Source organism: Perna viridis, chromosome 4 (genome assembly GCF_037379345.1).
Source record: "Perna viridis isolate PV_CMFRI_1.1 ecotype Kerala chromosome 4, ASM3737934v1, whole genome shotgun sequence".
Lineage (NCBI taxonomy): Eukaryota > Metazoa > Mollusca > Bivalvia > Mytilida > Mytilidae > Perna > Perna viridis.
In genome coordinates this window covers 11,713,092-11,726,118 of record NC_142448.1, presented here as the reverse complement: position 1 = coordinate 11,726,118, position 13,027 = coordinate 11,713,092, and the positions used below count along the sequence as shown (strand labels likewise).

Here is a 13,027-nt window from a genome sequence, read left to right as displayed (position 1 = left end):
GCATTTCATATGAAACAAATAAAAACAAGAATTGTCAAAATTGAATAAAAAATGAGCCTTCATCTATTTTTAAATATACACCTACATGTATTTTACTTCCTTTTTGTCTCTTTTTGTAGAAAGGCAGGGGCCAGCACTTGACCCTATTTTCAACAGCAGGCTTCCTCTAGAAGCAAGTAATAATATAACAAATTTGATGATGGGGTCACTACAACTAAAGTTATGACACGGAAACGAAAGATTAACGACGACAACGGCGACAGTATCATAACATAATACGACCGCATTTTTTAAAGGTGATTAAAAACCTTTACCTTCGATCCCTTAAACGTCTGAAACCTAATTGAAAAATGTAGGCTGGGATTCTCATAAGGAAACCAATGAAAATAAGTTCAAAATCGCACCAAAAATTTAAAAAAGAGTTTTTTTGTTTTTTTTTTTTTTGGCTTTTTTGAGGTTTTTATTTGACCCGGCCCCCTTTGGTCCTCAATAACTAGAACTCGAAAGCTGTAAGAAATATCTAAAATCTGTTAAAAAAATGCAGGCAGAGATTTCATGAATAACATAATAATGAAAAAAATCAGAATTGGACCAGAAATTAAAAAAGTTTATTTTTAGGTTATTGCACCTTTTTGTACCGCCCTCCCCTTACACACACTCAGAGACTGACAATGCTTTTCAAAATCTGTTAAGTGTACTTAAAACAAAATTTAATGCGAAAAAAAATCACAATGCATAGCTTTATACAACTGCAGTGATCAGCCCTGAACAGTTTGGGCAATTCAAGATTAGTACCACTCAGATTTTGGATTGTAATTGAAGTTTCTGATACAGAATGAAAGTGTTCAAAGAACTCTAAACAGTTCTCTAATTTAACCCGGTCGATATCCATATTTCAAATATAGTGGAAAAGTAAAACCAAGAGTTTATTTTTTTGCCACACACGGAACAACACACTTATCAAAGAACACCAAAATTAATTGTGAGCTAACTGAGTGAAAATTCATGCTTACAGCATTTATAACAACATTTAAGTAGAATCATATTCATTTACAAATATACAGTAATAATAATCTTGCTTGATATACATAAATATAGTACGATGTAAATTTACAAATATAATATTTGAATATGATTACCTCCCTTTCAATACAAACGACAGCGACTAGAATAAATTAAATTACTGTATTGTCCAGGATCCGATAAATTGCTTCACAGAACGCAGCATAATACGACCGCTGTGGACAACAGTTTGGGCAAGTGTGGACACAATATTAGTTTGTGACACACTTCGGTAAAGGAACTTACAATTTATTACGGACACAATATAGCACAAAACTTAGAATTCAATTTAAAAAAATCGAAATCGGACCATAAATAAAAAAGAAGTATTGTTTTTTTTTTTGTTTTTTGTTTTTTGTTTGGTTTTTTTTTGGGGGGGAGGGGGGGGCTCCCTTAACTCCTTATTACCCAAAACCGCAGGAGTTAGGCACGGATCTGCATAAGGTATCCAATAAAAAATTGAAATCAGACAAAACAGAAATAATAGTCACGTTATTGTCTGGGTATCAGAAAAATGAATGTTTCTGGCCCATCTTTTGGCCTCTAATCTCCGACAAGTTCGAGTCTTTATCCCCAAAATCAATCCAAGTCCTACCAGTGTGGAATAGAATATTGTGGAACATTACCATAGACATTCCCATGCTTTTACTGGTGTTGTATAGTAGAATTTTCGGAAATGCTTGTAACCTTGTTACAAAATTTTTATAAAGATCAATCACGAAAACCAAAGTGTCTACGGACGTCGACGACGACGACAGCGCCATACCAATATACGAACGCAATCGTATAAAAATCAAAATACAGAGTTAGATTCAGCTTCAAGACTCACACTTGTTTTTCCCTTGACATAGGAAAATGCTTGTTTCTGGTCTCTTTTCGGTTCAAGACACAATGTCCAAAATCAATCACAGCCTCCTATTGTGGCATGACATATTGTGGTACAATATCACAAAATAATCAAGGGAACACAGATTCTAGCGGATACCAAAAGAATATAAAAAACAAACACTCACAACAAAGAACATAAAATATCCAAAATAATACACACATAGCAACAAAAATAAAGGTGAAACTCGGACTCCACTAAAAACCGGAACATGGACCAGGTGCACCGGCAGGGTAAGCGTCCTCTTCTTTGCTAGAAACGTCCACCGAGTTGCTCATAAAAAGTCAAGTCCAGGGTAGACGAAAGAGGAAAGGACGACTATGACGTGTTGAACAAATCAGTTTTCATGGTGCAGATGAATACACCCTAACGATCCACGAGTTTATGATGAAGACCACCATAAAACTTCTGTAGTGATGACTTCAATCTTGTAGCAACATAACCCTGTTCCAGAAACCAAACTGTAAGAAGTCCCGCGCGGTACAAAAAGTCTGCATAGTCATGGCAAACCGTGGCATAACGTATGAGTTGTGATATAAAAACTCCATACGCAGGTGCTGAAGGGATGTTGCCACAGGTGAAAGGAAAGTTGGTAATACGGAATGAAAAGTCATTGCATTTTCGTATAGTTTGGTCAATAGTTTTCCTTTCCCATCGATCTCTAAATGTAGATCAAGTTATGACGTCATTTGATCACTTTTACTCGTTGTTTGCCGACGATGACTACAGCATTATACCATTATACGAATTGTTTAAACTGAATGAGAAGTAAATTTTTTGCATCATTTTGAAATCAACGCCTACTTTGCCCCATTTCACCTCTTCCGTAGAGTGGTAAGGGCCAGTAACTCCATTTCAATAAGCTAGCTTCCTCAAGCAAAAAGTGACTATTTACCAAAATTTCATGAAATTCCGTTCACTACAACTAAAGCACGACAATGATACCTCTCAACTTATTTTGGAAGTTCGTTTGCTATTTAACTCCCTTCCCTATATATGAACTTGATTATTACCCTTTTTTACCCATTTGAACCTTTAAGACTGACCCTAAATACCTTTGTTTTACGCGCTTTTCTTTAGGGTTGCTTTTTTAATTGCTTTGTAGGTTTACATTCAAGGCTATTTCCTTCTCCATATTGTAATTCTATGTATTAGCTTGGAATTCAAGTATTTTTTAAAACAATAAGAATAGGATAAAATTACATTCGAATTTTGTGTTGTTGGTGTAGACGATGTTGATTCAGAACGATTACAACCGAATGAAATTAACACTTTTGCGTATTTTCAAATTTTCCATTATTTTCCTGGTTCTTACTTTTTTCTGTTGGATCCTAAATGGAGCAAAATGGCCTCATTATTCATCTGTTATAAACTCAAACTATGATTAAAGAGATTTATAAAAAAAATATTGGTGAACACATCATATACATGATAAAATAACAAGTGTAAACTGTTCTTAAAAGGTAAAAAGATTAATTAAAGGTAACATAAGCATGATTCTTAAATCATTCAGTGTATCAAGCAAATTAAAGAAAATATTATTTTGAAAACGTTGTTGAGTATCTATTGTGCAATTACTCAGTAGTAGTACATGCACTTATAAAAGTCATTTCGCGCATTTGTTGAGGATTTACTACTTAATAAAAAATTATGTTTTTTTCATAGCAAAGGGTTGTGTTTTCATGTCCTCCGCCAGATAGACTTATTGCACATTCACATTCTTGCTAAATCGTAGGTAGTAACCCTCTGATCTCTATCTTTCTCCCATTTGTCCACTTCATCACCGCCTAAAAGCTTCCTCATAACTAGTTTCATTAGTCGGTCACAGTCTCCGTATACACGCGATCCACAAGGCTCACCATTAGAAAGTTTCTCAGAACATGTCTCGTCGTATGGTGTCGTTTGCCTGAGGAAAATATGTAAATGCTAAAGAAAAATAACATGTAGATAATTTCTTAAAGATAAGGATGATTCTGTAGTTTGATTCGGTATGTACATCATCGTACTGTGTCCAACATATCAAGCATTGAAAGGGACCACATAATGATTACTGTATTTTTAGACTGTCATGAGATGATTAAATGGTCAAAAACTCGTAGATGCCTTTACCTACCCTCTTATCGCCTGAATATAGCTGAAATATTGCTGCTCGGGCGTTAATCCCCAACAATCAATCAATCAATCAATCAATCAACCTACCCTCTTGCCCTTACCGTAAGACAATTACTCTATTATGACTAGCTTAACCCATCCATATGCTGTTCTACCACGAATCTATTTATTTGTTTTCCAAGGTCTTGTAGTTGTCACAAGGCGTATCATTATGTTTGCTACATGAAACCAACCCAGTGAGTATTATTAATTTCAAATCAAACCAAATAACTCTTATATGAAGTGAAATATACCTTAGAATTATGAGTCATAAATGATTTTATTTTGAAACTTTAGCATCATAGTTAACTTGAGACATTGAGTAACCACTTAATAATAATACATTTAAAATGAAATAAACAAATGAAACTGTACAAAGATATCATTGACCGATTATATTAGCTGTAACTCCCAATTAATTTTCCCAAAACAACAGAATGAGAAAAAAGTATTGCCTCTTGCTACCAGCAAGGAAAAAAACGGGGTAAGTAGTGGGAAAATTATTTAATTTTTCAAAAAACATTCAAGATTGAGTTAACGAGGAAATAAACAAGAATTTAACGATGCTTGTGCCAAATATGGCCATAAAATGTTTGGGGTTGGCACAAGACATTGGGTTAGTAGGGTAGCAGGAAGCAGACATTTTTTTAAAATGAAGAGTATACCTATTACATATTACAAGCCTGTTCGGTTTCTTGCCAAGTACCACTAAATCAGCAGCAGGAGTAACCCTCAGGGTTGTACCTAAACACAATACCATGTCTGATTTTTCAGCATTATCCTCAGCGGAAGACAAGACATGGGATTCTAAGCAGTCTCCAAAGTTAATAATGGTATTCATCATATAGCCATCACAACCCTATCATTATAAACAAATCATATATATACACACACTACACATATGATATTAATGTAATAAAATATTAAAAATGATATACAATGCCTATTTTGAAATGTCTAGTTTTTCTAGTTTTTCGTTTGTGGTCATGGTGGAATATGCAAGTAGAAAAACTGTCCTAACCCTATCATACAGTGAAAAAGAAAACAGACAAACGTAGTTTATGGGCCTTCAATAAATTGTCAGAAACTTCCCATATCCTGAGTCTGCCCTGAAACGATAACTATACCGGCGTGTTATACTTACAGGTTGTGAGCATTTATTTCCAGTTCTGTGGTTTAGTTTGCATCCTTTACATTTGAGTGGTGGTACTTTCTCTACCAATGCTTTGTTCCTACAGTTAGTCTTCCGCATTACACGAGTTTTACATTTCTCACATTTCTCTTCAAATCCGTTGCCATGGAGCTCCGATATTTTCTGAGCAGGGATTCCGGAGAGTCTATGAAGGCCGTCTGTGTTTTGACTTATAAGGTATTTAATTATATCCAGTTCCATTAATTTACATATAGCCTCGTGGGTGTATGTTGGTAGGCGGTAATCCCGCTTTCTTTTTGGAACTGAACCTGAAGATGTCGACTTATCTCCTGAAATGTATTCAATAAAAAATGACTTTATAAATTCAGTATAAAGATTAAGTTGGTTTAAGTTGCCACTTGTAAGTAAAGCTTTTGAAATTAAGATGTTTGATGTAATGTTCCTTAATGTTCATAAGCCAAATTGCCTTTTCAAACTCTCGAAACACTTATGTCAAAATCTTACAACCCACCTCTGTTTGAAGTGCTATAAAGAAAATAAGTCAACAGCAATATCTTTTACAAAACTGGTATTCTGGCAGTGCGCACCTTGATACGACCGCAGAGGACAACCCCAAGACAGTTGAGGCTTTCAAACTTGATGCTGCATTTGTTTTTGATTATGATTAGAAATTTGACGAAGAATAAGAATTTGACCTTTATGGCCCCTAATTGCTTATGATTCCAGTCACAACCTAAACAAAACGCTTCGCCAAGCGCAGCAAGATTTGATCGCAGTCATTTAAAACCTGTTCAACCCTTCTTAAAAAAATACCTCAATACTGATTGAATAAAACAACAGCGTTCCAATGTCCCCCGCGAAAAAAAGTGCGGAAAACTTTAAATTCACTGAAGTTTTCTAAGTCCAAATGCCATAACTTCCATAAAAATCAATCAAATGTAACCAAAGTCGAACTTAATCTGTAACTTCTCATAGTAAGTATACAAACAAAAAATAAAATTTTGTAAAAGCATTACAAAAAAGTTACTTAATCTGTAACTCTTCATAATAAGGCAACGTATCAAAAACAAACTTATTTGGTAGAAGCATAAGCAAAAAAAAGTGCGGAAAACGCGGATGGACGGACGGACGCCCAGCATTTCCAAAAATATAGGTAGTAATTTCCATGAGAAACCCAGTGGAAATAAGATTTTCAAAATCGGACCAGAAATAAAAATAGTTGATTAAAAAAAGAATGGTTAAAATTTAAGGAGAAATAGACCGTCTACATAAAATTTAAATAAACACCTATTTTTACAAGGGCCAGTGACCCTCTTTTAAATAACAAGCTTCCTCTAGCAGCAAGTAGCAAGATATAATATTTCAAAGAGATCCATTCCCTACCCTGTTACTCAAGTTAACATTTAGAAATAAAAAAAAACTTTTCTTTGACCCCTCGGTGACCCCTAATTCTTAATTTGCTCCATTCACAACCCACAAAAAAAAATAAATTTCATAGTCCTCTTGAAGTCAGCACCTCGTAATACAATTGAATAAAGATCCTTTCATTTTTACTCAAGTTATTGTCTAAAAATCAGGAAAAAGCTAGTTTCCGCACCCTTTTTGACCTCTCATTCACCAACAGTTCAACTCTTTACACCCCAAATTAATCCTAGTCTCACCTTTGTAGTATAGACTATTGTGGAGCAACATCATAGACATCCATGTGCTTTGACTGGAGTTATATGTTTCATGAAATTTATGTTTTGGATACGTTTGCTCTGAACAATGTATTCTTGAACAAGTTTAAATACATGAATATTTTCATCCAGTATTAGAATATCTGACCCATACAATAACAACTTTATATCGACAGGATGTAAAGCTGGTCGTACTTATGACACAGAAAAAGAAAATGATAGGATGACCACTTGAACAGTGTGGAGAGTCTGCAGGATTTCGTAGGAACAGATGCTCGTTCAGGGTTCGGCTGTTCATGCAAAGCCTTGAATCTGTCCTTGCCTTGCCCTTATAGAATAAAATTTTGGACATGCATTTTTGTACGTCTCTACTTCACTTTTACAAATGCTGAATGAACCACATATTCGTGTATCCAATCGCAAACTATTCCACACGTGGATAGTCGAAGGCAGAAAGTATTCAGAGTATAAGTGTGTGTGTGTAAGAAAATAAACAATGTTATGAACTTGACGAGTAAAGTGACTGTCAATCGCCAACTGAACTAGGAACAAGGTCACATAAATAACTTGGGGATTCCTTGTTTTTAATCTTATATAACAAAATAAGTCGATGTTTGTCCCTTCTGGCTGAAAGTGTCTCCCAACCTGTATCTTGATAAAATATTTCTAATGACGTTAATTTTGTTCCTCCCGTGATAATGCGCATAGCTTCTACCTGAACTCTTCAACTTGTTTACTAAATATTGGGTGTGATTTTGCCAAATGACGTCAGTATATTCAAGGATAAGCCTGATATATAAGAAAAAGACATACCTGTCATGAACAAAGGCAACTTACGCAAAACTTTTACTCTGGTAAACGCTTTCTTAACATTTTATTCAATGTGTTCATGCTAAGAACCATTACTTGAAAAATAAATGTCCAAGTGGTTATGAGAAGCAATCTCAGAATCCAAAGAAATATAGAAATAGATGTATTGGCTTATCGGTTTGACTGGATATCGTTATCGTTTCCGTATTATGCGGGTTAAATTTAACTAACCACTGATTTGATCAGTTATGAATCTTTTCAAGATATCTATTCAGTATGTCAGCAGCCATTGCAGGATTGTCTACTATTATATTAATGCCCGTGTCATTTGCAAACAGTTTAACACATGCAATAAAATCTTCTACAATATTTATTGAAAAAAAAACAGCAAGGGTCCTTATAGGAAGCCCTGGGAACCACCAGTTTCAACGGATGTCCAGTCAGAACTTCCAACACTGAGAACCACCCTTTGTTCCATTCCAGAAAGATTTTTGAATCAGTGTCGCCGATCTCCACACATACCTCTATGCCATACGCGGTGGAGTGCCTTGCTTATGTCACAAACGACAACTATTTCTTTCCCGTTATATAGATTTTTCCCGATATCGTCGGACATAAACTGGTTAATGGCAGAGTCGCCGGTGGTATTTTATGATAGACCTCCTTTAGAAGTCGAGGATTTATAAAGTCTGGTCCAGAGGCTTTGTTAATATTCAAAATAGAAAGTACATCTACGACATCAATTGCATCTAAAACCATATTTTCTTATTAATGTTCTCGATTGATTGTATTGTCAGGCATTGTAGCTTTTGTGTCATCTAATTGTGTCTGCAATGCAAAGTAGACATTCAGACTGTTTGCTCTGTCGACGTCGTCGAATATTAATCTATCACCAATTAGTAATGGTAGTGATGGTTTGATACCCAATATCTTATTACAAATGGTTACTTATAGGAATTCCATTTTTACAGTTTGGCGCTGCCAACGTCATCGTCCGTATATTCGCATGTGTGAGTTACAAAGGAGTCGCGGCAACGTTATGTCGGACAGACAGGCATTTAAATCATCTAACTTTATTTTTGAGTGGTATGAAAGACGACAATACTGTTCTGCAAAGGGTTAACACTGAAGTACCCTATCAAGCATGTTCTATTTTTTTTTATAATGAAATTGTTCACGGACGACGACGACAGTACCGTACGCGTATAAAAATTGATAGTATTTCCTGGTGGGGACATAATATTTCAATTGGTATAATAGAATTCATTCATTCCAAGTACTGTAACCATAATCAATTAACAAGTTAGTTTGACAGGATGTTTTATTGTATTTATCGTTAATATAACTGTACACAATAACAAACTGAACACTTACCATACGCCTGCCTCTTGTCGTTGTTAGTCCATTTACCATGAATACCTCTAAAATCACCGATCCCCGCTGCTGTCGATATACCAGCACCTGAGAAGTAAATTGTTTCTTATAGGTAGACTTACATCAATAGAATAAATACATTTGTATATAGAGATTGTTTGTAAGATAGTAAATAATTCGATGGAAATAGATGTTTGGAGCTAAAACTTAATTCTACATACTGATACGAAAACTGAGTGACCCATGGTAACGATTTAGTTTACTGATTAAAATGTTAAGAACTTCTTTTCGGTTATTTCAAAATGTAAAGAACCCTTTTTTGCTAATTTCAATATATAATAAAGCTTTTATAGTTTCATTTATATGAACTTACCAGTAAACCCAATACAATATGATGAATTTTTCAGCATTTTGACTATGCGGTCTGCTTCAGTCTGGAAATGATCTTCAGAGTTATGATATTCAGCTGTTTTTCTCGCTTCTTTGATTAACTTTTTCTCTTGTTCTTTAAGTTTTATTTCTGTCGAATCGACTTCGGTAGCTTTTAAGAGCGTATTCCAACAGGAAGTATGGAAAGTTGCAGAACCATCTTCTGACCAGTTTGCTTGTAGGTCTGGAATGTTTAAAAAATGTTTATCCGGGTATTTCTTATAAAATTTTTCTTGAGAAACCTTTTGGTTTGATAACAAAGGGAAATTTCATGTCATTTACTCAAACTTCGATTATTGTGCATTATTTATTTGCGGGTTAAAATTAGCCTAATACACGTTTGTCGTGTAAACAATATAGAGTGAATGGATTGTATTTTGGGTGAAATTCTCATTTCAATAGTCCCGCGTATGTTTATCATTTGACCTACTCGTCACGCCCTAGCAATGACGTCAAGTTTTCTGACATGCAGTTGTTTTAAAAACAGTTTGGTTGTCCCGTTCTGAAAGAGAGCTACACACCTTTCCGTTCTGACTTAGACAAGTGAAACCCTCTGACGTCAGTTCTAGCATCATTTGCTTTTATTGTACCACCAACGTCGCACTTTGTATACGAACAATTCATCACTGCAGAACTGTTAGCCATCTGAAAAACAATACAACTGTCTTCATTTGCCATGTCTTCATTACATCACAGTTTTCTTTCTAGACAATTAGGGTCATGTTTGTGAAACTTCCCATTTAGAGGATGGAGTTAGTCTCCTAACATAGATATAGGTAATAAGTACTTCGGCCCTGACAGTTAGTGTCTCCCATTTAATCTTGGTGTATTCAATTGTCTGTGGTTTTAAAGGTATTAATACTAATTGTCAATAGTCATGGTAGTGTACGAACAATAATTGCAATCACTGAACAGGAAATATTCGGTACACAGTGATTTGATATTGACCATAACTGAAAAGCTTCCGGATGTAAAATTCTAAAATAAAATCTATGATGATATTAAGAATATATTCTTTTAAAGTTTTACTTTGTTAATTGTTGAAGTGTATATACAAAACTTACAATCTTAACTGTTCTCCTCAGGTTTTCCAATATAAACAAATCAATATGAAAGCTAGGTAACGAGTAAATATAAACTTATTTGTCATATTCTAAATATAAACGTGATTTTATTTCCTGTGTACGCAAACTGACAGTACCAAAGCTTTGTTTATAGTGTCCGAACGATAATAGACCTTGTACATTTGCCATAAGTTAACAGAAAATATTTGACGAACGATGATTTGGCATTCACCATAAAAAGCTTCTAGATGTGAAATTCTAAAAAAAATCTGATTTAGGATGATATTGAGAATATATTTCTATTCTTTTTAAGAATTACTTTGTTCATTATTGAAGTGCATACACAAAACTTACAAACTTACAATCTTGATTGTTCACTTTAGGTTTTCCTATATGAACAAATCAATATGAAAGCTAAGTATCGAGTAAATATAAACTAATTTTGTTATATTCTAAATTTAAAAACCGGATTTTATTTTCCGTGGTCAGCGATGAATTTCGATTCCTGGTTCATTATTTAACTTTATTACGTTTACTGACAGTACAAAATCTTTCTTTACACTATCAAATTAAATAAAAAGACCAAAATTTACAATGCTGATTGCTCGCCCTATTCTATAATAAGTTGGGAGGTGTATTTTTCTTTGTGCTACTACTCGAAATATATAGTATGTATATATACAAATTATCATCAATATTAAGTATGGCTATTTTTCTTAGTGAAACAATTTTTTTTTCAGAAATACTTCACATTACATAGTATACGGAGATTCTACCTGAAAAGGTTTGCTTTATAGTCACTTGGTAAGGTTAAACATTTGGAAATTATCTGAAAATTGAGATTAAAGAATCCAAATAATGTGTCTGGTTGGGTTGCCTACATGTGGGCTGTTTCTTCTTTGGTCTAGCACAAAGACAATCAGGCTCAGCTTCTCACACTTTTGTTTCATTGACCAATTAATAATGATTTTGTATGTATGTCAATTACATTCTAAATTTAAATTTTAAATTTTAAATTCTAATTCAGCGCCATGTAAAAAAAGGTCATGAAGAACCCTTAGTATGTATATATACCAATTATCATCAATATTAAGTATTTTTGATTCTATGGTGTGCATGTTGGTCCAAACCATTCTAACAACTATACATTTTAGTGAAGAGGTTTTTTTTTTATTTCTGTCAAAGTAAACCTTTCCATAACATGAAATATGTATATGAATTTCACTTATATTTCATATAATTTGGATTGAAACCAAATTTAAAGGAATTAAATATAATCAAATAAGTTTGACTGTTTTGATGTTCAATAATTGTTTTTTAACTGCACTATTTTAGGTTTCATAATGACTGAAAATTATAATATTGCGAAATATCAACTGAACATTAATTTCAACATCTTTATGAGGTAGTCATGGCCAGTTTGTTATGATGTTGAAATAATGAATTAAATAAAGATGTTTGCAATATTTCACAAGTTATAAACTTTTTTTCTCTATGATTTTTGTTAATTAATATTTTTTCTGTTTGGCTTTGGTAGGAATTATAGAATCCAATTTTACACGCAAACATACAAAAGTAAAAACATGGCTTTCAAGTGAATCATATTTTGTTAACGATGAGACCAAATCAAAACAGGAATTCCATCTGAATAAAATTGTCAGGTGTGTGGTACATATGTTGCACAAGACATCATAAAAGAAGATGAACCACTAAATCATAGAGAATCTTCATTTCATCCTTCAACACTTTTGAGAATGACTGTCCTTGGTGTTGTTAATGCCACTAAATGTGACAACAATTATATTTTAACTACTGAAGATATAAAAAACTTTTAACAATAAATACATGTGGAATTAAAGACTTTATTTAAAAGTTTGCTTATTTATTAACACAAAGCTATATATGTTGCTTTAACCTAATGGGGGAGCATTATTATAAACTTTTGTGTGCTTTTTCAATTATTTCAGAATGGATTTGGTTAAAGCATTATTTTAGTTGTATTTTATGCTTTTAATTTTTGATTAGCATTTTAAGTTATTTTAGAATTGCTTTTGTTGGTACATTATATCAGTTGCGTTTTATGTTTTTAATTTTGCATTCAATAATAAATTATTATAAATATAGTACTTGATACATGTTGAATTACTATTTTACAGATTATATATTGGAATACTAAAACTGGAGGAAAATAAAATAAAAGTTCGGACAAATATGAACTCACAGTTGACGAATTTAATAATGATCTTCTGGAAGGCACTCTTAAACTGAATGTAAGCAATATATATTTAAACAAGAATTTTTTTAATGCATATGTCTGTTTTTAACTTCTACAGAAAATTTTTTAAAGAAAATTAAAATTAAGTATGACCTAATACTTTGTTTGTATTTTTTATTTTATTTCATTTATTTAAAATCAAAT

The 13,027-nt window shown here is 33.3% G+C and overlaps 1 protein-coding gene across 2 annotated transcripts; it reads right to left on the bottom strand.

Moving 5' to 3' along the window:
• Positions 1 to 3,327: 3,327 nt before the first annotated feature.
• Positions 3,328 to 11,043, bottom strand: LOC148618865 (NAD-dependent protein deacylase sirtuin-6-like). 2 transcript variants are annotated; one of them, XM_088578167.1, is made up of 7 exons: positions 10,971 to 11,043; positions 10,066 to 10,189; positions 9,489 to 9,728; positions 9,116 to 9,202; positions 5,244 to 5,581; positions 4,765 to 4,958; positions 3,328 to 3,854 (listed from the first exon to the last, which is right to left on the bottom strand). In XM_088578167.1, exons 2-7 carry the CDS (start codon positions 10,187 to 10,189, stop codon positions 3,662 to 3,664), a joined length of 1,176 nt encoding a protein of 391 aa, XP_088434293.1. In that variant the 5' UTR covers positions 10,971 to 11,043; the 3' UTR covers positions 3,328 to 3,661. The 2 variants fall into 2 exon arrangements, with proteins under 2 accessions (XP_088434293.1, XP_088434292.1); XM_088578166.1 differs by lacking the exon at positions 10,971 to 11,043 and adding an exon at positions 10,609 to 10,743.
• Positions 11,044 to 13,027: the final 1,984 nt, after the last annotated feature.